A 27,645-nucleotide genomic window follows, 5' to 3' on the forward strand; every position below is an offset into this window, starting at 1 on the left:
TGTTTAACAGATTACTTAGGGCAAAACCGAAAAGTTCATCTAGAAAATTCATACTATACTTACTCAGGGTAAGGGTCCGGATGTACACAGTATGTAAGGCCTGGTTGCGCGCACGGTGGGGCCCGCCCAGGAGGAGCAGGCTCGAAGGTGTTGGCGCAGTTCTGTCCGTAGGGGCAGCTGTAACCATCGCCACGGGAGAGCCAGGCTATCTGGAAACAATAGTGGCCCGTTGTACTATAATGTTACAAACTTTTTACCTGCTGTTCCAAAAAAGAAGGTACCTATGTGATACCGTTATTCACGTGTATGAAAATAAATACCCGTGGGTGACGGGTTAAGAATTTCACTACCCCCCTTTCATCCCGTGGGTGTCGTAGAAGGCGACTGTGGGATATGGGGTAAATAGTGGCGTAGGCGAGAGGCTGGCAACCTGTCACTGCAATGTCACAATTTCGTTTTCCCCTCACTAGCTCGGAAACACGTGTTTTGTCCTTTAATACCAGCGGGTAAAAACGCATTTTATCCACTAGTGGGTAAAGTAATTTGACCTTGAATAAAGTCAAATTAACTGCTTTAAAATTGATAAAAGTAGGTGAATCTAGTAATAAAGATGATTTACAACCTGTGGAACTACTGGAAGCAGTGATAAACGCATTGTTTGCGTTGTAGTTTCCTCGCTATAGTGAGGGGAAAAGTTTTGTGTTACACTCTGGTGGGCGTTAAAATACAACTTTGCCCCCTTGTACAACAAATAACTATTTTCTTTCAACCCCTTATTTGCCAAGGGTGGCACTGAAACTTGAGTAGTTTCGTGTGCTCTGCCTACCCCTTCATGGAATACAGGCGTGACTGTATGTATGTACTTATGTATGAAAAAATAATAACGTCCCCTTAGTGTAAAATTCAAGACCTTAGAAACCTTATGCCACCAATACCTAAAGGTTGCTTATCAATTGAAAAATGTCAATTTAGTTTGCTAGTAATTTACGAACTTGCTTTCAGGCATTAGAACAAAAGCAAGTAATGTACAGCGGGGCAATTCTCGACTGGGGGGCAAATGTAACTGGTCCATTTTTGCTATGTTTTACAATGTTTGCATTATTAAACAGAGTGTCCACCGGTTATATATGGTAGGCGTGTTCAGTGAATACATGTAGAACTCAACATCATAGTGTAAATAATGGAAAAAATGCATTAGTTATAATTGCCCCCCAGTCGAGATTTGTCCCGCTGTACCTTACCTAATCGAAGCCTCTTGTAATGTCAGAAGCAGCTAGGTCGTACTCGTGTCGTAGCTTACCTACCTATAATAAGTACAATCGAACTACCTAATAGAAAGAGACTCAAAAATTAACAATTGAACACCTCATTTAATTAACGACAAGTAAGTAACCTTTCATTCAACCTTGTCTCTTCGATCTTGACACGAAACTGTAATGTCTGTAATAGTATTGTATCTCCTTCACACATGATGTGAACTATTGTCACCATTTCTAAATCGTGTCATTCACGATGTCAGCTAGATATGTGACATCTCAGCTTTAATAGCATGACTTCATGAGTGAATCGATTTGTGTCTGCCCTCGGTTCGTAATGATAATGTGTCAATTATGCCACCATTGTAGCAGAAGGTTGACTGTTGACGCTGACATTTCGATAATAGGGTGTTAAGATCTAGAGCTGTACACAATGAATCGTTGTAGGTTTAGATGGGGGCAGTAACCATGGCCCGAAGTGTTAGTAATGTCAGTATCACTTGCCATAATAATTATGTTATACCTAATCGTAATCCTTAAATCATTAGCTCCAGTATACTATAGGACCTAATTGTGCAATATCCGCTAGTCTTATACATAGTAACGAAATTAAGCAATTAAGTAGGTACTAAGCAAGGACGATTATAAAGGACCAGCAGAGTCCATACTAAATACCGTACCCCGTTGGCAGCCGTAAATCTATGTCACTAGATGTCACTAAGAGTGTCATTTGAATAAAAATGTCGTTTTTTTTTTTAAATACGCACGCGGTAGTTCAACGGCATTACAAGTGATACAGTGAAAAGTATATAGATGACGCTAGGGGCCCGTGTCATGTTTCAGTCCCTGTTTACAACGCAAGCCATCGTTCTTATTTTGAATTATGACAATCATGCAAAAGAGTACCATACTGTCAAATTTTCTATCTTAATATTAGGTACTTTCAATATATTTAAAATTTAGATTTTAATGAGGCCATTTCGAACGGTGTTTATGATAGATATCATGTTGACAATCAATCTCCTGACCGTTTCGCTCATACCAATCCTATCCTATATTTGAACGAGTGCGACCGAAACAGTTGAGTATTATTGAAGATTTTTGAATGTCTAAAATCTTATTGGTAGTTGTCGAAAACCCGCTTTTTCCATAAAGTGTTGGCGCGACGTCAAGTGGGTGATAGGCGTACGAGCAAGTACGCGTTGGATGGTCGACTACTATGCGCAGCGGTTTTTACGCGTACTTACGGTGACACACAATCGAAAAAGGTCGTCGAGCCATAAGTACGCATACCTGCTCGTATCGTACGTTTATCACCCACTTCAGACTGCGTTTCGATCGGCGTTTAGCGACAATGATTATCAGCTCGGCTTCATGGCTTTACGAACCTTAGCTCGGACCATCGAATATGAAACTTATAAACTTCTTTATACACAAGGGTATAAAGAAGTTTATAACCAGGTGCTCCATGACACCATTGCATCAATCTGTCGCCAGCACCGCTACACTTCAACGGCCAAGTCACACAACATCCATACTAATATTATAAATGGGAAAGTGTGTGTGTCTGTTTATTTGTCCATCTTTCACGGCAAAACGGAGCGACGTATTGACGTGATTTTTTAAGTGGAGATAGTTGACTGGATGGAAAGTGACATAGGCTACTTTTTGTCTCTTTTTATATCCCCCCACTTCCTTAGAATGGAGGATGGAAGTTTGTGGAGAGATTTTCGAATTTAACGCGAGCGAAGCCGCGGGCAAAGGCTAGTTAACTATAATAATAAATAAATCGCAGTAAGGAACTTTATGTAGATTTCATTACTTTTTAGAGATAAACAAGCAGCTCCATCGAGACGGCTATTTTTTACAGAATGTTTTTGGTGGGATATACATAGGCATAGGTATATAACACTAACAAGGTATCTATTGTCTTAGTCCGTTTTCACATTATCCGATCCGATATCATTATTACTTATCTCATTAATTATTACTTATGTCAGAGTTTCACTAATTATTTCCTTTTATTCATTTATTATCTCAGTTTAGGTTTATACGAGTACCAAACGAGTAGTATACGAGTAGAAAATATATTACCAAAACAATACAAACTATCATTAATTTATTATAAAAACGTAATCCAAAGTGCCACACCTGGCGGCCTAACTATCCGCGTTGTGTCCAAGACGAAGCCTGACCGACGAAGCTAGCAAGTCTCTCTACATGTTAGCTGAAATACTGTCAAACCATTCACTGTGATTACTCAGATTATTATAAGCAAAATGATCTTCGAATGAACTTTCTGGACAATTGAGATGCATGGGCGCAGTCGAAACCAGCTCGCCCCTTCAGCCGTGTCCCGTTGAAAATCGGAAAGATTCTTTTCCTTAGCACATTAAATTTAATGTTTACAAATTGGATTCGCCTTCTGTCACCTAAACTGGTAATTTTATGTATGGTCATTGACCATACAATTAATAATTTATACAGTTATTAATTCTGTATCTCTACTCGCATTGCTGCTGCGATTCTAAAATATTTAATATCCATATATTATGATTATTCAATAAATCATACAATGACATTTGTGATGTGACATGGATGTCAGATGTCACTGGATGTCACATCTGTTGGCACAATGATTGCGTTTTGTTGAACGTATTTGAGCTCAACATATAGGTTTATTATCACTAAGTATATTATATTAATGAACAACGAAACGGATGTGACATTTTCCTAGTCCACCAACGTCATCTAGTCATTTTATTTGGCAATAGTTAGACAACATGCGAACAAACTTAGCCAGCGAAGCGATCACAACTACGTCGAGGCCGACCAAAAAATATAATTTGTAAAAATTATGTTTTGAGCCAATATTTTGATATTAAAATAAAGTTTTTTGATAGTTATTCATAGTATAATATAAAAACAAGTAAACATATGTGTGAAAATATGTTTTTTTCCACTCCCGGGTTACGAAACAACGCCATCTAGTTTTAAAGCAAAAACTAAGCTTTTTTCAGGGGTACGCTTTTTTGTATGGGCTATATCAGTCTAGTATTAAATGGTCCTTGGTACTAAGTAAGAATCATTTGCAGAGAAATAATTTCAGAGTAGACACTAATCGGTACCGGAGGTACTTAATACACCGTGGGCCTGAATAACCCGAAATATTTTATCCACGCATTCTTGATATAAAACAAACAACAAATATAATAAGACTTTTGTATATTTTGTACAAACAAAAATTGATTTTTTTCTACTATTTTATAATGTATTTTCACACAGAAAGTAAATGCTATTCATAAAACTGGCACAAAAAAATGAACTTTAACATTTTTTTTTCTAAAAACCTCACTTTTCAAAGGTTTTACTTCTCACTATTTGACATCTATTAATGAGGATAGTGATTAGTGAGACTATTCACCATACGTAATGGCATCAACGCCTTAATAAGGTCTTTTTATTGAGTAACAATAGAAAAAAAATTACAATTGGTGACAATTACAATTGCAATTGGTGGTGGCTGGCGATATCCAGAAAAGTTTATATGACATAATAGTTTCTAAATGTGGTCAGGAATACACTGTTAAAATCTTTCGAGTTGTTCAGGCCCACGGTGACCACGGTGTATTTGAATACTTACCTAATTTAAACAACGGTAGAAGTACTACTGTGTCAATAAAAACATGCTATTTTATAATAGGTATTTATTTATAGTCCTAGTCTTCACTATAAAAGTAGGCACCTTTAGAAAAAGCGATGCCATATGGCACCTGTTAATTGGTTAAGAAATCAAATCTTATCATAGTCAGTCTTGTCATGCTGTTATCTGAACTAGTTAAACACTAGTGTTTTCCCAGGTGAAAACTAACGCAGTTAAGCAAACACTACATTTCCTTGGGGTTTTCCTTGCGTATCGTAAGGGCCCGATTCGAACAATGCTCACAAGATAGGAAACCGATATGGTTTGTAAATGTCAAAGGCATTTTCCTCAACCAAAAACTTCACTTACATCGACCTAGACTTATATCGACCGGGATATATATATACCAATCGACAAAAAAACTAAATTGGTAATCACTGTCTACATTCGCGCTGTGCGCATTGACATAAATAAGACTACTGGCAATAAGTTATCGTATCGCTGTGAAATGTAATAATTTTTGCTCGAATATTAACGTAAGGCGCTAACACCAACTGTTTACTTATACTAGTATTAGCATAGTTATTCTATACACGGTTATACGATCGCTTTCGATTGTCTGACCAGAATTAAACGGATAACGGTTTAGTAGGGGATAAGCAAATCATTGAACAGTCATGCTGGAAAGGATATGAGTTATCTAATAATATTACGTTGGAAAGGTGAATGGCCTGGGTAAATAATACAATTTTAATTTTTAAAGTTCCCAGACATAGTAGACCGATTTCCATTAAACATGGCTAAGAACACTCCCGACTAATTCAGCTTTCAAACAAAAAAACTAAATCGGTTCATCCGTTCGGGAGCTACGGTGCCACAGACTACAGACACACACAGTCAAACAGACAGACAAACACGTCAAACTTATAACATCCAGTCGTTTTTGCGTCGGGGATTTAACATGCTAACAATATAAAGAACTAAGGCTTAGGAAAAAGCCTATTATGCGTCAAAATGGTCCAATAAACAATAAAGTTGCCGAAAAATGCTAACTTCGTAAGGAAATAAGTTATGTGAATTTTTTTACACTAAACGACCTCAGAATATACATAATTATACCATACATATTTACTGTTAAATAAATTGTGACTATAAATAAATAAATATTGGGGACACCTTACACAGATCAACTTAGCCCCAAACTAAGCAAAGCTTGTACTATGGGTGCTAAACGACGATATACGTACTTAAATAGATAAATACATACTTATATACATAGAAAACATCCATGAGTCAGGAACAAATATCTGTGCTCATCACACAAATAAATGCCCTTACCGGGATTCGAACTCAGGACCGCAGCTTAGCAGGCAGGGTCACTACCAACTGAGCCAGACCGGTCGTCAGACTATATCCATATACTAATATTATAAATGTCAAAAGTGTGTGTGTCTGTTTGTTTGTCCGTCTTTCACGGCAAAACGGAGCGATAAATTGACGTGATTTTTTAAGTGGAGATAGTTGAAGGCACGGACAGTGACATAGGCTACTTTTCGTCTCTTTCTAACCTTGATTAACCTTCGACTTCCCTAAAATGGAGGGGGAAGTTTGTATGGTGCATTTCACAATTTTCGAATTTTACGCGAGCGAAGCGGCGGGCTAAAGCTAGTTTACTTATAAATTATTTGACGGCTCTTTCTTAATCTCTTCCTAAAATAACTTTGGCTTTGATATCTAATACACCGTGTTTTTTTTTTTTCCGTTAAATTCGACACGTCGTTAGGTTCGTTATCAGGAACTACCCTGTAAGATATCACTTTTAGTTAAATTCGCCAAAAAAACTTTTTCATCGTTTTCATACATAATAAATGAATTAATTAGTGTGATAATATTCAAGTTAGTGTCAAGTGATTGACGGCTCATGTCAAAACAAATAACATTAGGAATTGGTAAAGGCTGTCACACAGGTGTTCAGTAATTATTTCTATTTTTTTAATAACTCAATAACCGTAAGAGTTAAGACGCTAGTTTCTTAGAGTAGTTAATTGTATTTTATCTAAAGAACCTTCCCTCAAAGTTAACGGAATTCAATAAAAACATGGTGTATACAAAGAAATAAGACAAGAGACCACAAAGTAGACACAATTAAGTAAGATCATAATATTAGGTATATCTCTATATGCAAAATTTAAAAACAAAGAACAATAACATTACGAAATATAGAAAGCTTGCAAAAGGCGAAGTTGGTAAAAAATAGGAAGATTGCTCATTACGAGACCTAGATCAGAATCGGAAGTATGAGATGTTGCGGGTGACATAACTATATTGCGTCGACGCCGCAATTATATGGGAACTTAATTGTTTGGTTCGCTTGATGAAGTGATATTAGTTTCTTCTTCTTTAACCTAGCCTAGCGTTTTCCCGGCCTAGTCTTCTCCACTTCGCCCGATCTTCGGCATCCTTAGTGCATTTTCACGTTATCCTGTCCGATGTCGGATGTCGGACCGATATCCCTAGCGCGCGCCATCTTGGATTTTTCCCATTAAAATCATTCTGACATCCGATATCAGATCGGATAATGTGAAAACGGACTTAGTCGTGAAACTGTTCTCTTGCATGTCCGCTGTCACGATGTCCAGCCGCCCAGCGCTTCTTAGGCCTAACCCGTGACCTAGGGTCTTGGACAGTGAGATTGAAGCACCTATTTCCGACCTTCTTATTCGTTTCCTTTTTAGCTCGGGTTCCGTACCAAAAAGGTATAAAAGGAACCCTTATGGTGCGACTCTGTCCGTCTGTCACATTGTTAAATCTCTCGAGAACTATTTTTTAAATGCCATCGCGAACTTTTGTTATATATTTCAAACGGCTTGGAAAGACACACATGCAGACGAGCACAGGGACTTAGTTTTATAAATAAGGTATAGTGATGATAGCGGTACAGTCACCGGCATAAAGAAGTGATGATTTCTGTTTGTCGCTTTTAATCGATTGACAATTCCGTATGACATTTCAAATAAAACCTTAATATGACAAGGTACAGAAATCATGACTCATTTATGCCGGTAACTGAACAAGAGTCCGGATGCCTTTGATGAGATACAAGGCCTATGACAATCATTTGGAAGGAATTAAACGCTACGATTTGTTTTTTTTTCTGTAGGTACGATTGTCGCGTTAATGATTCCATTCTTCTTCTTCTTTACTCATTCCCACATTAGGTGGGGTCGGCTCTCCTAATTACTTTTCTCCAAGATAACCTATCGAGGGTTGTTAGGTCAGGAAGATTTTCTTTATTTAAAAGGCTATTCATGCTGGTCCACCAACTCGATGGTGGCCGGCCTCTACCCCTTTTCTTCTCCGGCAGGTTTGGTGCCTTCTTTGCCACATACTCTTCATCTCTGCACATGACATGTCCAAACCACCGCAGGCGACATTCCTTGTGCTTTTCTAGGATAGGGGCTACTTTGAAGGTTCCACGTATGTGTTCATTTCTGACCTTATCAAACCTAGTCACCCCTCCTAGCCATCGAAGCATTTTCATTTTTCTGTCGTGTGTAGCTTTTGTACATCCACCTCCCTTACTGACCAACACTCAGATCCATACAGCAGTGCCGGCCTGACGGCAGTTTTGTATACCTTCCCCTTAGTACGGATTGGCATTCGTGGGTCGCAAAGCACTCCCGTCAGGCAGCGCCATTTTTGCCAGTCGACATTCACTCTATGGGATATGTCCGGTTTAACTGAACCGTTTTCTGTGACGATAGAGAGCCAAGATATTTAAATTGTGACACTTTAGGGACTGGACTTCGGTCGGGGTAGTGAACGGCGGTCGGTAGACTTTTTTTGTTAAATCTGCATTCTAAGTGCTCGGTTTTTGATCTACTGACTTTAAGCCCTGCTTTTTCTAAAGTATCGACCCATACGTGCAGTGCGGTTTCCGCGTCCTTGGCCGTGTTTGATATTAGGACGATGTCATCCGCGTAAAGGAGATTCCAGGGGAGTGGTGCTTGGATGTCCTTTGTGATCAGCTCCATTACAAGGTTGAAAAGAAGGGAGTACAGTAGGTACTTCTATAATCACAATAAATAATATTAATAAATAGGTAAAAAAAGGTTAAGGTTAAAGGTATAATAAAAGGTTAAATAGGTAAAAATTGGTAACCCCGGGAAATTGCCAATAACCAACAGCGTAATTTCTTTGTGCTATTTAACATATGAAATATTTATTTTCAAGTAGGCATATTACAATGCGCATGTGAACGTCAAATAAAGCTACGCCGGCTCTAACCCTACGCCTCAGCCTAAAGCAGCGCCACACTATCTACAAATGAATTATTAGAAATATTAATTGTTCCTCTTATGACAACAGGAACTTGCGACCAGTGGTAACGCTGAAAGTGAACGCTCAACGCAGCCGACGCGCGCGGAGGGTAGATCGCGCGCTGTCTACGCAACTTTGACATCCACCCGCCTTCGTCAGTTTTCCGTGATCATGATGCATGTAACTGCGTCAAAATGTCGGGAGCTCGACAAAAATCAAAAAGGTAATCACGGTCTATATCCCGGTCAATATAAGTCTAATGAAAATAACCGTGAATCATTCAAAACTCTAACAGGAACTTAATTAAGTTTACAATATTGTCTTAATGGCATTGGTGGTTAGACTTTCAAATATTCTGACAGATGTGTCACCAACTGTGCACTGTTAGTTTTGACTGCTCTAGGTCTTTTTAAATCTGAGTCATTGGTTTATAGTGGCATTGACATTTCAATTTCGTTTTAACAGTGACGTACCTACTCGTATTATACCTTTCATTAATGGCATTATTAGAAACTCACTGCGAAACAGCATATTTTTATTATTACTACTTACTCTATAACTATTCACTTATAGTTTTCCGTATGAAAGTTTCATAAATAACTAAGTAGGTACATACATGAATTTTAGAAGTATATCTGCGTGTTACCTTTATGCCATCAAGGCTCTCAAACCATCAAAGCCTTTAAATACTATAACTCTTTTGGTTTATTTCAATGAACAATTACAAAATGTACTCTATAGGTACACAATCTATACTGTGCTTTAGCTAAGTAAAGGTAAATGGTAGGTTACGGTGACCGCTTTCCATCAGGCGGACCGTATGCTTGTTTGCCACCGACGTAGTATTATAAAAATAATGCATAATTTCTTTTTCCCCTCACTAGCTCGGAAACACGTGTTTTGTCCTTTAATACCAGCGGGTAAAAACGCATTTTATCCACTAGTGGGTAAAGTAATTTGACCTTGAATAAAGTCAAATTAACTGCTTTAAAATTGATAAAAGTAGGTGAATCTAGTAATAAAGACGATTTATCACCTGTGGAACTACTGGAAGCAGTGATAAACGCATTTTTTGCGTTGTAGTTTCGTCGCTATAGTGAGGGGAAAAGTTTTGTGTTACACTCGGGTGCAAATGTATTTTACTTCTCGTGTGTTAAAAAACTCGCAAGTTCAGGATTCTATTCTCGAACCACTCGCTTCGCTCGTGGTTCAACTATAGAATCCTTTCACTTGCTCGTTTTTCAATTCCACACTCGGCGTTAAAATACAACTTTATATATATGTATAACAAATAACTATTAAGTTGCTATTTTTCCATCATTTCATCACCACCAGACACTAAGCTTACCTACAAGCGTTGTATGATTACAAATCACTATATTACATAAAACTAGATGTCATAGATCTCCTAGTTACCCCATATTGCTAGAAAGTGAAACGATTATACCTCAAGAATCTTAAGAATCTTAAGACGATACGATACAGGGCATTTCTCAGAGCGTTTAAACTTTTTTGATTTCGGTGGCAGCATTATTACCCGAACCCCGTAAGCGTAGCATGATTTACTTTGTTTCTGGTAGAAATCCGCGACTTCTATTTAAATTGACAGAATTTCATGTGACTCTTGCAGGATTCACGTAAAAATGTTGCCACCGAAATCAAAAAATTTTAAACGCTCTGAGAAATGCGGTCAATTCTCCATACAAACGCTCTCGATTATTTCCTCCCTAGCTTTTGAAGATAGAGCAATGATTTTTTCAACACAGATTATTATTATTTTTATCTGTGTCAGACCGTTTTCATTTTTTCCTACTTTTATTTTAAAAGACGCTAGAGCCAATCAAAAATTTCTAAAAACGGCCTTTTTCAATATGGCTCAAAAAAAAGTGAAATTCTCAAATTGAAAGGGGGACTCCTTTCCATTTTAGCATTTTCGCTCCCGTAGCGTCTTAATAACATGCTATTACCACAAGGTATATGAGATAGATCTCGGTTTGCTAGGACTTGAATAACAAGAAAGTTATGAAGATAACATCTTGTTGTCTCCGGAATAACAAATAGGTATACAGTGTGTTACCACTGTTACCAGCAAGTGGGCTTTTTTTAAAGCAGCTGAATCTAAGATAGTTATTAAACTTAATCATGCCCTTAAATAATAAAAAATAATACAAATTCATACAAGGGGGCAAAGTTGTATTTTAACGCCGAGTATGGAATTGAAAAAAGAGCAAGTGAAAGGATGCTATAGTTGATCCACGAGCGAAGCGTGTGGTTCGAGAATAGAATCCTGAACTTTCGAGTTTTTTAACACACGAGAAGTAAAATACATTTGCACCCGAGTATAACACAAAACTTCCCCTCACTATAGCGAGGAAACTACAACGCAAAAATGCGTTTATCACTACTTTCAGTAATTCCTCAGGTGAATTTTAAAGCAGTTAATTTGACTTTATTCAAGGTCAAATTACTTTACCCACTAGTGGATAAAATGCGTCTTTACCCGCTGGTATTAAAGGACAAAACACGTGTTTCCGAGCTAGTGAGGGCAAAAAGATATTGCCAGCAATATACTGCACAATATACCTAGTTCATTCGACACGCTAAGTAGATACATTTGCTTGATCTATGGTACCTATGTATGACATCTGTGCATTGAATGCGCGGATTTCGGAAAATTAATTATGAAGTTAATTTACATAATTATGACATGCTGAAATGTGCAAAAGCTCACTAATGGATCATATTATTATTGGTTTTAATAAATGCCTGCATAGTGGTAACACGCTGTATGCCAGTTGAAGTGTATGCAAAGTAGTGAGTATGCGCTATTGCGCGCGTTTGCGTTGACTTGTGACATTAGGCTACATACTAGTTTGTAGAGCCTATTATAACGGTCGTCAAAACAACCACAAGTGATTCTGAATGTACTTTAACCTTTTTAGGTACCTGATGTAACTTTGTGCACCTGACATATAACATAATGAGTTTGATCAATACATTTCTGATTCAAAAATTGTCCATATGGATATCGATAGAATAGTCGATATTTATTTACACAGTAGGTACGCACTAGGAGCAGTGAGCTCCGGTCATCATGTGGTAATGCCATAAGTAACTTAAAGAAACTTAATGTTTTCGTAAAGAATTCCTCCTTTTCTTAGTTTCATCAAAACACAGGAATAGTGGTTAGGGTTCTCCATAGTTGGACTTCTGTTGATCCATATTAAACATAAAAAAAAACAAAAGAATTCATTTCTTACATACAGTATGTCTTCATGGGATCAACACACTTTCTCGTGTGTCGGGACACATCATTGTTTCACTTGGGGGACGATTTTTGAGTTTCACTGTCACTAAAATACCGGTTGAAAACGGTGAATTGCCTATTATTTTCAGTGACAATTTTCTGAATCTGCAAAGTCTAAATATCATGTGGTCGGCACTTGTTTCAGTAGTTATGAATATATGTAGATAAGTATTTCATTGCGTGGTTATAATATAGTTCTCTATCGTTGGACTACCCTAGATCCATATCAAAATCGAGAAACAAACGTCAACTCACTGCTCACACATACCCTTCTATGTCAACACATCACAGTCACACTTTCTCGTGCGGGATGTTTGACACATCATTGTTTCACCTGTTGCTTGTGTCACCGCTGTCACTTCCGAGGTTAGGGGTTAGATGTTTGCTAACGCAATGTTTACCTAAAATACGTTGTATAACGAGTACGTTGCACTTATTTGGATGGCCTATTTAGATGACTAAAATCAGAACAAAAAAATATTGCTTTTAATTTTTTTACTTTATAACAAGTGTGGTATCCTGATGCCAAGTAGGTACCTAATAAAGAAGTCCCTCGCAGAGCACGATAAACTTAAATATGTTTTTGTGTGTTTTAATTCGGTATACAACGTTACCCTTGCATTTTTTTAAAGCAAAATAAATTGACTATTGTAGTCTTTGTAAGCCATGAGGAGCCTTATGGTACAGTCAACCAATTGGAACCCTAGGCCACTCTACAACCATGTCAAAATGACAAGCAGTAAGAAATTTCTTACAATCTGATTTATAACGTCACTAATATGACATAATTCTACAGGTTCCAATTGGTTGACTGTACCCTGTACGGCCAACATCACAGTCTTACATTCATATCGTTATCATAGGGTTATCATAGGTTCATGCCATCGCTTTTCTGTATTGGTGCGACTTCGTGGGCGGGACAGAGCCACCTAGCTACAATAACAATATACAAGCGTAAGTGATGTTGGCTAGTGTCGTAAAGTTCCACCTTGTAAGGCTGCCACCGAATCCGCATACCACAAGCATTCGGTGTTTCTGCTTATTCGGTATTATACACAGACGGGATTAGGCAAGTGCGCACGCGCAGCCTCGCCCCACTTGCATCCATTACGGCTATTGTCGCCGTATTAATTGTTTGAACAGACAATATTCGCGACGAGTCTGCCTTTTTGTTGCTTTTTAAACACTTTTACCCTAATTATCTGTTACATATTACAGTCTTGTAGATACACTTCAAGAGCATATTTTGTTGATAACAGCGTACTTACCAGATAACACAGCTAAGTGAGGTCGACGGGCTAGTGATCTAACTAACTAAACTAATTAATATGGCTCTGAAAAAGGCTCTGATATCCAAAGCGAATCTTGGCCTCCGAAACGAGAGCACGCTACTTATCCCGATCCTGCGCAGCTTCCTGTCAATCATCGGCTTGTAGCTGACACAGATCCACCAACACACAGTCTCCCCAGCGGTATTTGGGCCGATCCGCCGGGCGGCCACCAGTTGGTCTTCCCAGATACGCCGAAGCAGCGCGATCCTCTCCCATTCTTAGTAGGTGGCCGAACCAGCGAAGTCTGTGGGATTTTGTTACGCCGATGATATTCGCTTCGACCACCAACTCCTCTATTTTGGCATTCCTTCTTATCCTATACACGTGCTGTCATCTCTCTTGATAGGTCCCAGGATTTTGCGAGCTGGACCAGAATTTGGCTAGTGATTTAATAGTTTTGTTTACTTTATTTTAACGACATCAAATCAAACAAATCTAAAAAATCTAAAAAGTATTTACCTACTATAATGATATTAATGGTAGAACCATGGAGTTTTTTTAGATTTTATGACAACTGAAATAATATTTACGCGAGTTTTCACATTACAACATCTATAGTCCAAATATATACCTACATTTTTATTTTGACTTTGGCCTGTAGGTTAGGTAGCTAAACGATTATCGACTTGGCTAAATGGCTGAGCCCCTCCGACCCCTCCGTTAACAGTTTTTTGGTGTAAGAAGTACTAATTTCTACATAACTGATTCGTCGCCACAATATGTGAGGCAAGATTTTCTTCCTATCGCGATATCCATCTGGCACCTACGACGCGAAGTTAATTTAAAACATAATTATGTCAAATTAATTATTTTACAGTTATTAACACTTGCGTAACCAATTAAAGCACAAAAAATACATGATAATATATTGACATATTGATTGATTTGTTTGTTATAACTTTGTATATTGCGTTGTAGAAATCTAGTTATTTCTAGCAGTCATTTTCACCTAAAGAGCTATTAAGACATGAATAAATTAAGTTGCAAATATAGTAAGTATTGCTAAATAAGATGTATTAACTGCATTTATTACTAACATAGATAATAAGCGATTTGCTAACACATTTCTTGGACCATTTGATGTCTTAATTGAATAAATAAATTAAATTACATGAATAGTTGAATATTATTTTTTTATTATTATTATGGGATAAGAGGCAAACGAGCAGACAGGTCGCCTGATGGTAAGCGATCACTGCCGCCCATGGACACCCGAAACACCAGAAGTGTTGGAGGTGCGTTGCCGGCCTTTAAGACGCTAAGGGTGTACGCTGTTTTCAAGAAGATTTGAAATATAATATAAAACTACTAGCACAAAATTAGTGATCAAGAGTCCGATTCAGCAATATAAAATTTGACTAGCGGTTGCTGTGTGTGTGTGATTTCTTTAAATACATAATATAAAAAATATTTTAGGGTATTTTCCCCTAAAATTAGGTACCTACGCAATCTTAAAAAAGCAGTCATTCGATTCAGTTCTACTTTTTGACTGTCCATTGTTCTCATTTGCAATTAGCAATTTTTTGTTACGTTTGATCGATCATTGACAGCTTTACAAGTTGCCCATTGTATTTGTTCTATCGCTATCCGGTTGTCAAGTCAACATGTTAATTACGTGGAGTGACGAGGACATATTGATTCCCAATTGTTTTTATGTGTAGATCTGTATCGATGTTTATTGATAAAGCCACGCCTTTGTTGTTGTTACTGACGTGGATAATGTCTACAATAAAAAGATTATAAGCGATATATATTACCATATTTAACTACCGTTTTCCGGGGTAAATAAATTAAGATAACTAATCAAATGGGCTTTGATAAAAATTACTGCATTCTAATTTCCAATAAACGTGTTAAAATTTATAATTTTAGAACAAAACGGGACTTAATCGCGTAAACACTTACATTTATATATTAAGTCCCGTTTTGTTCTAAAATTATGAGTGCAAATCGTGTTAAAATTTTCCAATTAAGTAGGTGGATATTTTTTCCTAGAAACATTAAAATGCTTAAAAAATTAATCGTAACAATAAATAAGTATTTTCAGTTATAGTGGGGCAGCCAAGAATGAATAACACACACAATATTTTTGTCATACGTAAAATGCAGATTTTTTTAAATTTACTAAATTTCATACACGAACTCAACATTTCATAAAAGACATTGCTTAACATTCGCATGTTCATCGCTAGTTCGTCGCGTCGCATCGCCGTTGCGTTCCGTCGCCCACCTAAGACACGTCCATAGAGAGCGAAGGTTTGATTTCGTCGCATCGCATCGCATCGCGTCGCCGTCGCGAGTTCATCGCGGGTTCGTCGCTCACGCAAGACACTGCGTAAGGCGGAGATAGATTTCGATGTTCGCACTTTATATTTCTTAACAATTTGTGGAGTTACTAGTACTCTATAGCCTTCCTTCGTTGACACTACATCGATCGAGTAGCATCCTCATCTCGTTGACGTGCAGTTGGCCAGTTGCTGTTCGTGGCTCTTTTTGATGGTCCAGCATTCCGACCCGTACCTATGTCATGGCCCGGCTGGTCTGACAGCGGTTTTGTACACCTTGTATGTATGGGCATTTTTCCCCCCGCGGTGTCATTATCATTACCTACAATCCCTTTCAGACGCTTTCAAAACTCCTTTCTCCTTTCACTCCAGTTTCAACCAATTTCTCTCAATATTTTATTAAGCTTTAAGTCCATCCAAAACAGACCATATATGTACCTAAAGGTTTAATTAACTCAGAATCAGCATGTGGACCTAAAACCAGTCCAAAGGCTCGAGTGTTACGTAAGGGCCGTTGACCCGGACCTCTGGCGGTCAGTTCCTTTCGTTTATCATTTTGCGATCGATCGGACAGTCCTCAATGTCATTATTTGGGTCATATTGGACTATAAACTTATGTGCGAAATGTCATTTGATATTTGCCAGTCGCTTTTCGGTGTAGGAAAACATCGTGAGGAAACCGGACTAATCCCAATAAGGCCTAGTTACCCTCCGGGTTGGAAGGTCAGATGGCAGTCGCTTTCGTAAAACTAGTGCCTACGCCAAATCTTGGGATTAGTTGTCAAAGCGGACCCCAGGCTCCCATGAGCCTTGGCAAATGCCGGGATAACGCAAGGAGGATGATGATGGTTGGACTGTAAACTAATTATTCAACCCTTATAGTTTGCACAGGTGCACTGCAGGAGTGAAATGTGTCCTATGTCAAGGAGGAAGTACTTAGATCATTTCTTAGAAATATTACTGTCTGCTGACGATTTTGGTTAAAATGTAAGATGAACTTTTTCAGCTTCCATCACAGGGCAGGGTCTTTAGGGTTAACAAATTGATTCATTACGAGTAGACATGGAACGCCAGAAATTAAATATTAAATAAAATAAATAAATAAATAAAATTCATTTATTTCAGATAAAAAAAAATCCATATTATCATTATTTTCAGACATTTTAACATATAAACCAACATTTAAACATAAAAATTATTTAAAAAATTATACATTTCAACATTAAAAATTAAATAACAATTATTACATTTAGAATAAATATTAATATTAAATACAAGTCACATCATTACTCAAATAATACTACAAATTAAATAAATCACATTATTACAATGTTAATTTAAATTATTTAATATATATTTCATTTCGTCATTATGTCCACGGCCTAGTCACCACCATTGTAATCAAGGAGTTCTATATGCATAATCATTTGGTTGATTACAATAACAGATAGCGCATAATAAAATGACGTGACAAGTAGGAAATCCGCGTAATCAATGTCGTTAGGTCTATTGCCGATGCCGGACTTCTAGCCTAAAAAAGATCTTAACACATTAACTGGTTCAATTGTTTTTAGGGTTCCGTACCTCAAAGAGGAAAAACGGAACCCTTATAGGATCACTCGCGTGTCTGTCTGTCCCTCTGTCACAGCCGATTTCTCCGAAACTACTGCACCGATTTACTTGAAATTTGGCACACGTATGTAAACCTGTGGCCCAAAGACGGACATGTAATTTAATTAAATGAAATTTAATCACAGGGGTCACTTTTGGGGGGTAAAATTGAAAATTAAAAATCAAAGTTATTAAAACTATATTGTGTTACATATCAAATGAAAGAGCATTTTATCAGCATCTGAAATATATTTTTTTTATATTTTTTGTTTTGGTAATTTAGAAGTAATTTAAGAAAATAAGCAAAAAATTACCATTCCCCCCCCCTTATCTCCGAAACTACTTAGCCTAAAATTTTCAAAAAAAATACACGAGATAGCCCTCTCCCTGTAGATTACAGGAAAACCTATTAGAAATCTACAGTCAAGCGTAAGTCGGACTTAAGAGAAAAAAACTCAGATTACGAATTTCACTCACTGCCGCTGCAAGTAGTTACTAAACGTCTTAAAATTGTGTAAGCGAGTTGGACAGGTATAAAGAAATTCATTTCTGTCTTTTTCTTTTTAGAACTTGTTCAATTTTTTTTTCATTTGTACAAAATGACCTAAGTTCCTACTAAAAAGGAGGCGCTTAAGACCGTTTATAAATTGACTGAGCAAAATTTTATTCAAATCGGTCCAAAAAAAGGTGTCTGTTGACGAAAACATAGAATTTGTGCCACCGAAAGCCCAAATCTGAAGTCCATTTTGCTCTATCTCTTATCGTTTCCGAGATATATACGTAAAGTCTTGAAAGTGCGAAACGTTAACTTTGCCATTATAGTCGTTCAGGCGCTCATGAGTTCTTTGTATGGAAAAGTCGAAAACCGACTCGCACTTGACCAATGTTCATAGAACGTTGTGGTTTTTTTTATTAGCATAAATGACTTAAGCGCCTTCAGAAGTGCAGGTGCTTAAGACCGTTTGTAAGTTAAAGTTAGCTGTGATGGCTCAACGAAGAAAGAAGATTTCAATATCCTACTTATACATATTTTATTAATTTAACTATACAGTTTTTATTACTCAAGCCAAGCGTTACGTTAGCTATTGCTATTGAAAGGAAAACTTGTGTATAAAGTATGAAACAAATTATGGGACGCGTCTGACGACCGCGACTGATAAGCCGATGGCTTGCGTGGGCGACGGTCGCGCGACGGCGATGCGACGCATACGAAATCAAACCTTATCGATATGGAAGTAGACGATGCGATGAGACGTGACGGCGACGGTCGCGCGACCGTCGCCCACGCAAGACACGGCGTAAGTGTGCACGCCCATTGCTTGCATTTGAAATTGAACTTTAATTACTAAGAAATAACGTTGTTTTTGTAAAAAAATGAAAGTAGTTTTTACTACATTGCGAAGTTTTCGTTTGTCAACTAGACGCACACATTTGCAACTAAGCGATCGGACTGTAGGTGATAGTGTATCTACTCTAGCCTCGTGGCGCCGAATGTACTTTCTAAAGTACATAATGGTTTCAATGGAATTTTAACTCTCATGTAAACAAATAAAATATAATTTCTTTTGTTTCTAAAATTTTTCGCATAACTGAAATTGAATTCAATCTCAAGTACAATAAGAATCAAAATTCCCTAGCAAAAATTTTGTATGGTGGGCGCCACGAGGCTAGGGAAGTTTAAATCGATGTTATCGCATCGATCTACTGAGGGGGGCGGTGCCTACAGCAGTTGTAGTTGTATGCATACCTAGCTCACGCACACAGACGCGTCCACTGGCGCCGCGCCGATGTCCGCGTGCGCTCTCTGCAATGTCTCTGCAATATATCCAGAAACCACATGGTGGTCTGTGGCAGAAACTCAATAGACATTTTTAGGGTTTTTAAAATAACTAGGTACTTATTTAGTACGTGAAGTAACATGGTAAATTAAAAATTATCATTAGATACTTATTTGCGGAGGTGTAAACAATTTCCTTCGTTTTGCCATATATCAATAATTACTTATCTATATTAAATTCATTAATCCGTATACATTACATTTTTACAATTAAGTGTATTAATTATACTCATAGCTGGGCACCGTTAATCAAATAGTTAACTTCGATAATCGCTAATCCGTTACTATAAAAGTTAACTTCGTTAATCGTTAAAGCGATACATTTCAACAAATTTAACGGAAGTTAAAGTTAATCGATAATCCGTTAATCATGATAAAAAATAATTTTACTGTAGCTAGTTGCATCAGTTATCAACTATTAATTTTTTGGGTAAGTTTATTATGTTACTGTAAAAGACCGAAGTTCGCCAAAATCTCTTGAAAAATCCCAGCTGCCAATTGGTAATAGCGAAATGTTAATAAATATTGTTCTCTTTGGACTTACACCGACGTTGGTTCGGTAAATCCTAAATACAACAATAGATAATGTATTTACTAAATAATATTTATTTAGTAATTTCCCGCTAGAAACTTGCGTTATACTATTCTGTATACTTTTTCAGCTACCATAACCAAATTTGGATTAGATTAAAAAAACCAGGGACCGGCCCGCTATCCCTTATACGGGGTTTTGTATGGGTATTTCGTTAGGCTTAACTTACCCTACCCTTTTGGCGCGATACCCTTTCATTTTGCTTTTAAAGCCCTAACGAAAGCGCTTACCTAAAATAGCCCAATACCCTTTCAAAACCCTTATCATCGGCTCAGCCTAACGCCATAAGGGTAAGCCTTATATTGGGTTTTATTTGCTCTCCCTTATAGCATATCGTGCGAGTTTAAATCCTGTACCTCACTCATAAAGCACACATTACTCCGAACGAAATAACATTCGATCGTTACCTACGGCGGCACTGTGTGTGATATTTGCGCGTTTCTGTTTGATGGAAACGGCTGTAGATAAAATAAGGTTCAATTTTCAATACCAAATCCGTCCGTCCGTCCGCGAATAATCTCAGTAACCGTTAGCACTAGAAAGCTGAAATTTGGTCCCAATATGTATATCAATCACGCCAACAGAGTGCAAAAATAAAAAATGGAAAAAAATGTTTTATTAGGGTACCCCCCCCTACATGTAAAGTGGGGGCTGATAATTTTTTTTCATTCCAACCCCAACGTGTGATATAATTATTGTTGGATAGGTATTTAAGAATGAATAAAGGGTTTACTAAGATTGCTTTTTGATAATATTAATATTTTCGGAAATAATCGCTCCTAAAGGAAAAAAAAGTGCGTCCCCCCCCCCCCCCCCTCCCTCCCTCTAACTTTTGAACCATAAGTTTAAAAAATATGAAAAAAATCACAAAAGTAGAACTTTGTAAAGACTTTCAAGGAAAATTGTTTTGAACTTGATAGGTTCAGTAGTTTTTGAGAAAAATATGGAAAACTTCGGAACCCTACACTGAGCGTGGCCCGACACGCTATTGGCCGGTTTTTTTATCGGACTTGTTTTGATGAGTACCCGAAGTCTAGCTGATGCTGAACCCTGGCTGCACCTAGGGGAACTCGGGTTTAGTGTAATACAGGCAAACGCTGTTTTCGTCATCGGACTTGTCTTGATGAGTACTCGAGTGAGCAGTACCCGAAGTCCAGCTGATGCTGAACCCTGGCTGTACCTAGGGGAACTCGGGTTTAGTGTAACACAGGCAAACGCTGTTTTCGTCATCGGACTTGTCTTGATGAGTACTCGAGTGAGCAGTACCCGAAGTCCAGCTGATGCTGAACCCTGGCTGCACCAAGGGGAACTCGGGTTTAGTGAAACACAGGCAAACGCTGTTTTCGTCATCGGACTTGTCTTAATGAGTACTCGAGTGAGCAGTACCCGAAGTCCAGCTGATGCTGAACCCTGGCTGTATCTAGGGGAACTCGGGTTTAGTGTAACACAGGCAAACGCTGTTTTCGTCATCGGACTTGTCTTGATGAGTACTCGAGCAAGCAGTACCCGAAGTCCAGCTGATGCTGAACTCTGGCTGTACCTAGGGGAACTCGGGATTAGTGTAACACAGGCAAACGCTGTTTTCGTCATCGGACTTGTCTTGATGAGTACTCGAGTGAGCAGTACCCGAAGTCCAGCTGATGCTGAACCCTGGCTGCACCTAGGGGAACTTGGGTTTAGTGTAACCCAGGCAAACGCTGTTTTCGTCATCGGACTTGTCTTGTTGAGTACTCGAGCAAGCAGTACCCGAAGTCCAGCTGATGCTGAACCCTGGCTGTACCTAGGGGAACTCGGGATTAGTGTAACACAGGCAAACGCTGTTTTCGTCATCGGACTTGTCTTGATGAATACTCGAGTGAGCAGTACCCAAAGTCCAGCTGATGCAGAACCCTGGCTGCACCTATGGGAACTCAGGTTTAGTGTAGCACAGGCAAACGCTGTTTTCATCATCGGACTTCTCTTGATGAGTACTTGAATAAGCAGTACTCAAAGTCCAGCTGATGCTGAACCCTGGCTGCACCTAGGGGAACTCGGGTTTAGTGTAACTCAGGCAAACGCTGTTTTCGTCATCGGACTTGTCTTGATGAGTACTCGAGTGAGCAATACCCAAAGTCCAGCTGATACTGAACCCTGGCTGCACCTAGGGGAACTCGGGTTTAGTGTAACACAGGCAAACGCTGTTTTCGTCATCGGACTTGTCTTGATGAGTATTCGAGTGAGCAGTACCCGAAATTTTGCTGATGCTGAACCCTGGCTGCACCTAGGGGAACTTGGGTTTAGTGTAACCCAGGCAAACGCTGTTTTCGTCATCGGACTTGTCTTGATGAGCACTCGAGCAAGCAGTACCCAAAGTCCAGCTGTTGCTGAACTCTGGCTGCACCTAGGGGAACTCGGGTTTAGTGTAACACAGGCAAACGCTGTTTTCGTCATCGGACTTGTCTTGATGAGCACTCGAGTGAGCAGTACCCGAAGTGTAGCTGATGCTGAACTCTGTTTGCACCTAGGGGAACTCGGGTTTAGTGTAACACAGGCAAATGCTGTTTTCGTCATTGGACTTGTCTTAATGAGTATTTGGGTGAGCTGTACCCAAGATAGAGCTGATGCTGAAACCTGGCTGTACCTAGGGAACTCGGGTTTGGTGTAACATAGGCAAACGCTGTTTGCGTCATCGGACTTGTCTTAACGAGGACTTGGGTACGCAATAGCCAAGACAGCGCTGTAGCTGAGCCCTGGCGGTATCTAGGGCAACTCTAGTTTCGGTGCATTATAATATAGAAATATTTCATGCAATGTCAAGTTAGGCATAAAACATTATATTAACTGTCAAAAATCCTACCAGAAGTGAATATTAACATCAAGTAGTTATAACAAATTTATTAATTTGCCATATATAAAACACTTTATTTATGTCTAAAAAAATACGTATGTATATCCATTTGAATATCAAAATTAAGTACAGTCGATTTCACTAATAGTAACACAGGGAATAAAGAGAATACTGGAGTTCCAAGCGTCCATAGACTGCGGTAACTATTTACTATCAGACGGGCTGTATGCTTGATTGCCACCAGAAAAGTATTTCTGTTTCAAACGATCTTCATAGAATTCACAACAATCAACAGAAATAGTTTGACAGATTCTATGGTACTACTCAACTCAACCAAGTACCAGTCATAAAGACGAGTCTAAGATATTTTACACAAAACATACTATGAACAGAAAACAGCGTTTATTTATATTGCACCGAACCTGAGTTCCCCTAGGTACCACCAGGTCAGCTACAGCGCTGGCTTGGGTACTGCGCACACAAGTCCTCATAAAGGCAGGGCCTATAACGAAAACCGGGTTTGTCTATGTTGCACCAAACCTAAGTTCCCCTAGGTACAGCCAGAGTTCAATATCAGCTCTACCTTGGTTACTGCTCACTCAAGTACTCATCAAGACAAATCCGATGACGAAAACAGCGTTTGCCTATGTTGCACGAAACCCGAGTTCCCCTAGGAATAGCCAGGGTTCAGCATCAGCTCTACCCTGGTTACTGCTCACTCAAGTACTCATCAAAACAAGTCCGATGACGAAAACAGCGCTTGCCTATGTTACACCAAACCCGTGTTCCCCTGGGAAAAGCCAGGGTTCAGCATCACCTCTACCTTGGTTACTGCTCACTCAAGTACTCATCAAGACAAGTCCGATGACGAAAACAGCGTTTGCGTATGTTGCACGAAACCAGAGTTCCCCTAGGAATAGTCAGGGTTCAGCATCAGCTCTACCTTGGTTACTGCTCACTCAAGTACTCATCAAGACAAGTCCGATGACGAAAACAGCGCTTGCCTATGTTACTCCAAACCCGCGTTCCCCTAGGAATAGCCAGGGTTCAGCATCAGCTCTACCTTGGTTACTGCTCACACAAGTACTCACCAAGACAAGTCCGAGGAAGAAAACAGCGCTTGCCTATGTTACTCCAAACCCGCGTTCCCCTGGGAAAAGCCAGGGTTCAGCATCAGCTCTACCTTGGTTACTGCTCACTCAAGTACTCATCAATACAAGTCCGATGAAGAAAACAGCGTTTGCCTATGTTGCACGAAACCCGAGTTCCCTTAGGAATAGCCAGGGTTCAGCATAAGCTCTACCTTGGTTACTGCTCACACAAGTACTCATCAAGACAAGTCCGATGACGAAAACAGCGCTTGCCTATGTTACTCCAAACCCGCGTTCCCCTGGGAAAAGCCAGGGTTCAGCATCAGCTCTACCTTGGTTACTGCTCACTCAAGTACTCATCAATACAAGTCCGATGACGAAAACAGCGTTTGCCTATGTTGCACGAAACCCGAGTTCCCTTAGGAATAGCCAGGGTTCAGCATCAGCTCTACCTTGGTTACTGCTCACTCAAGTACTCATCAAAACAAGTCCGATGACGAAAACAGCGCTTGCCTATGTTACTCCAAACCCGCGTTCCCCTGGGAAAAGCCAGGGATCAGCATCAGCTCTACCTTGGTTACTGCTCACTCAAGTGTTACTGCTCACTCAAGTACTCATCAATACAAGTCCGATGACAAAAACAGCGTTTGCCTATGTTGCACGAAACCCGAGTTCCCCTTAGGAATAGCCAGGGTTCAGCATCAGCTCTACCTTGGTTACTGCTTGGTTACTCACTCAAGTACTCATCAAAACAAGTCCGATGACGAAAACCGCGCTTGCCTATGTTAAACCAAACCCGCGTTCCCCTGGGAAAAGCCAGGGTTCAGCATCAGCTCTATCTTAGGAACTGCTCACCCAATTAACTCATCAAGGCGAGTTGGATGACGAAAACTGCTTGTTTTTATGTTGGCAATTAACGTTTTCAATGTGTAATGTTAATGGTTAATTGTATTGATTTTCGGCCAACACTGTATATTTACATGCATACATACATATTTACATAATTATATTCATACATACATACCTACATACATTCATACATACCTACATACATTCATACGTACGAACATACACACTGATCTATGAATATGAATATGAATATGATGATCATTTACCAGCCATCAGTCCCTTGTCTCCCAGTTCATTAAAAATAATTTCTAGCCGTGTTCTACTTTTATCCAACGAAAACATGTTTCGTTGCAAAATTAAAAATAGGGCGCAAAGTGCGGAGTGGCAACAGCGCATTTTCCTTCCTGTTCTTACAATAGCTTAGATTCATAATCCTGTCTCTTTCACGCAAGGCTCGACTACGCTTTAACAAAAGGGAAAGCCTTATAAATAGCGCTTAAAATAAGGGTAACCCTTATTAAAGGATTGCAAGCCGTATCGGATAGCGGTAAGCCAATGCACAGGGCTAGCTTTATTGTTTTGCTAAGTTTTTTGTAAGGGCTAGTCAAATGAATGGGCTTGCAGTTCGAAAGGGAGAGCCTCTCGATTGGGTCGTCCTTACGTTAGGGATTCCCAATGAAAGGCTTGTAGCGCGGAAGGGGTTGTCCGGTCCCTGAAAAAAACCTTTAAGTAAAACTTAGAACCTTTCAGATTGTTTTACTCACCCTTTCTGATGTTTACCATACTTACTTACCCCGTTATTCATAACTACACTAAAGTACGAAACGTACACTAAAGTTATCAAGCCGATAAATTTCGTTTGTCCCTTTCCGACGTATTGGTGTGATAGAAAGGGACAAACGAACTTTATCGGCTGGATACTTTAGTGTACGTTTATGAATAAGGGTGTTGAAATTTATAGCTACGAAATTTTACATAAAACACCTACTTTAAAATAAAATTAAAATGTTGAATTTGGTTAACATTATAAAAGACCTCACGCAAGCTGTGCTAATTAGTTCGCGAATTCGTCGAGAGGTGGCGCTAAACTCAATTATGCTCATTAGAGAACCTATACTTCTAGCCTAGCCCAGTCTTTAGAATTATGTGAGTAACGTAAAGTTTTGTAGGTACGGAACCCTCGGTGGGCGAGTCCGACTCGCACTTGGCCGGTTTTTTTATTCGAATATTCTTTTTAGTTTCTTTTCCTATCAAAGAGAAAAATGCCAAATCTAAAATAATCTGTTCTTATCAGATATATATTGCTACCTTATCCATCGCTTATGTTATACTAAAAGCCTACTTGGGACAAGACGTAAATAATACCTAGTAAGTAGTAACATCAAAAGGAACAAACTACAAGAAAATGCCCCGAGCATCCTTAGTACAGCCACACCTTGGACACTGGCGATCAAATATATGAAAGAGGCGCGTTCCTAGCACACAGTCTAAGCTCGTGTAGGTGAACGCGTATTATGCTTGTATGAGTGAAATATGACAGGACGACTGTTCGCATTTTTGACAGGTGGTAACTGTGAGGTAACCGAGAGGGGGTGGGCGGCACTTTCAGCGGGGAGCGGGAGTGACCATACTGTACGATAGTACTCATTATTATACTGTGGTACAGCCACAGTATAATAGAAAGTACTATCGTACAGCGCCGCAAGGGTCTATTTTATGAGCCTATTTTCAGTTATTCAGCCCTAATGAATGTTACTGACAGACCGTTACCGCGCGTACAGTGAACTGATATGTGACTGATAGTCAGTGGACCCGTTTAGATTTAGGCTAGTTATTAAGTTATTATATGAAAATGTGCATATTTCTCATAGATTTAGGCAGGTAAATAAGTTTTTTCAATTAAATAATAACATGTTCTCATTTTATAAGTTTGTACCTATTTCGTACAAAAAGATCACGGGATGTGGTGACGGGTTAAGAATTTCACCACCCCCTTTCTTCCCGTGGGTGTCGTAGAAGGCGACTGTGGGATACGGGTTAAATTGTGGCGTAGGCGAGAGGCTGGCAACCTGTCACTGCAATGTCACAGTTTCGTTTTCTTTCAACCCCTTATTTGCCAAGAGAGGCACTGAAGCATTAATAGTTTCATGTGCTCTGCCTACCCCTTTATGGGATACAGGCGTGATTGTATGTATGTATGTATGTAGATCACGGGAATGCGGCCAATCGACTTTTATTTGGAACCCAACGATCATCAATATCATCATATGTATGTTAATTTCTATATGTTAATTTTTATATGTATGTTATTACAAAGACTGTCAGATGTCGTTCACTCTCGCACCCTTAGCTATTTCGGTCACGTTACACGTAGGGAAGACTCCGCCATAGAGAGACTTGTTGTTCAGGGAAGAGTGGGCGGTACAAGACCCAGACTGCGCCCCTCAATGCGATGGACAGACCAAGTGAGGGCTCTCACCGGGTCACCCTTAAGTCTCTGCGCGCGGAACGCTGCAAATAGAGCAATATGGCGGGAAACCATTAAAAAGGCAGCACAACGACCCCAATGACCACGACTACTCTGACAAGAGTATACGACTAAGAAGAAGAGAGATGTTTATTTCCACGAGGCTTCTTTCTATCGTGACACGAGTGACATGACCTTGACGTCCGGCCTTGATATTGTTCTTGTTTAA

General features: G+C 39.1%; 1 protein-coding gene across 2 annotated transcripts in view; it reads right to left on the reverse strand.

Annotated features, from left to right (window-relative positions):
- Positions 1-27,645, reverse strand: part of LOC125226662 (protein spaetzle 5) — a 54,374-nt gene that overhangs the window by 4,761 nt on the left and 21,968 nt on the right. For both annotated transcript variants that reach the window (XM_048130712.1, XM_048130713.1), the window contains exon 3: positions 64-209. In XM_048130712.1, the coding sequence (XP_047986669.1) occupies positions 64-209 (146 nt within the window). The remainder of the gene's footprint in view (positions 1-63; positions 210-27,645) is intronic.

This window comes from Leguminivora glycinivorella, chromosome 5, assembly GCF_023078275.1.
Source record: "Leguminivora glycinivorella isolate SPB_JAAS2020 chromosome 5, LegGlyc_1.1, whole genome shotgun sequence".
In the NCBI taxonomy this organism is placed as follows: domain Eukaryota; kingdom Metazoa; phylum Arthropoda; class Insecta; order Lepidoptera; family Tortricidae; genus Leguminivora; species Leguminivora glycinivorella.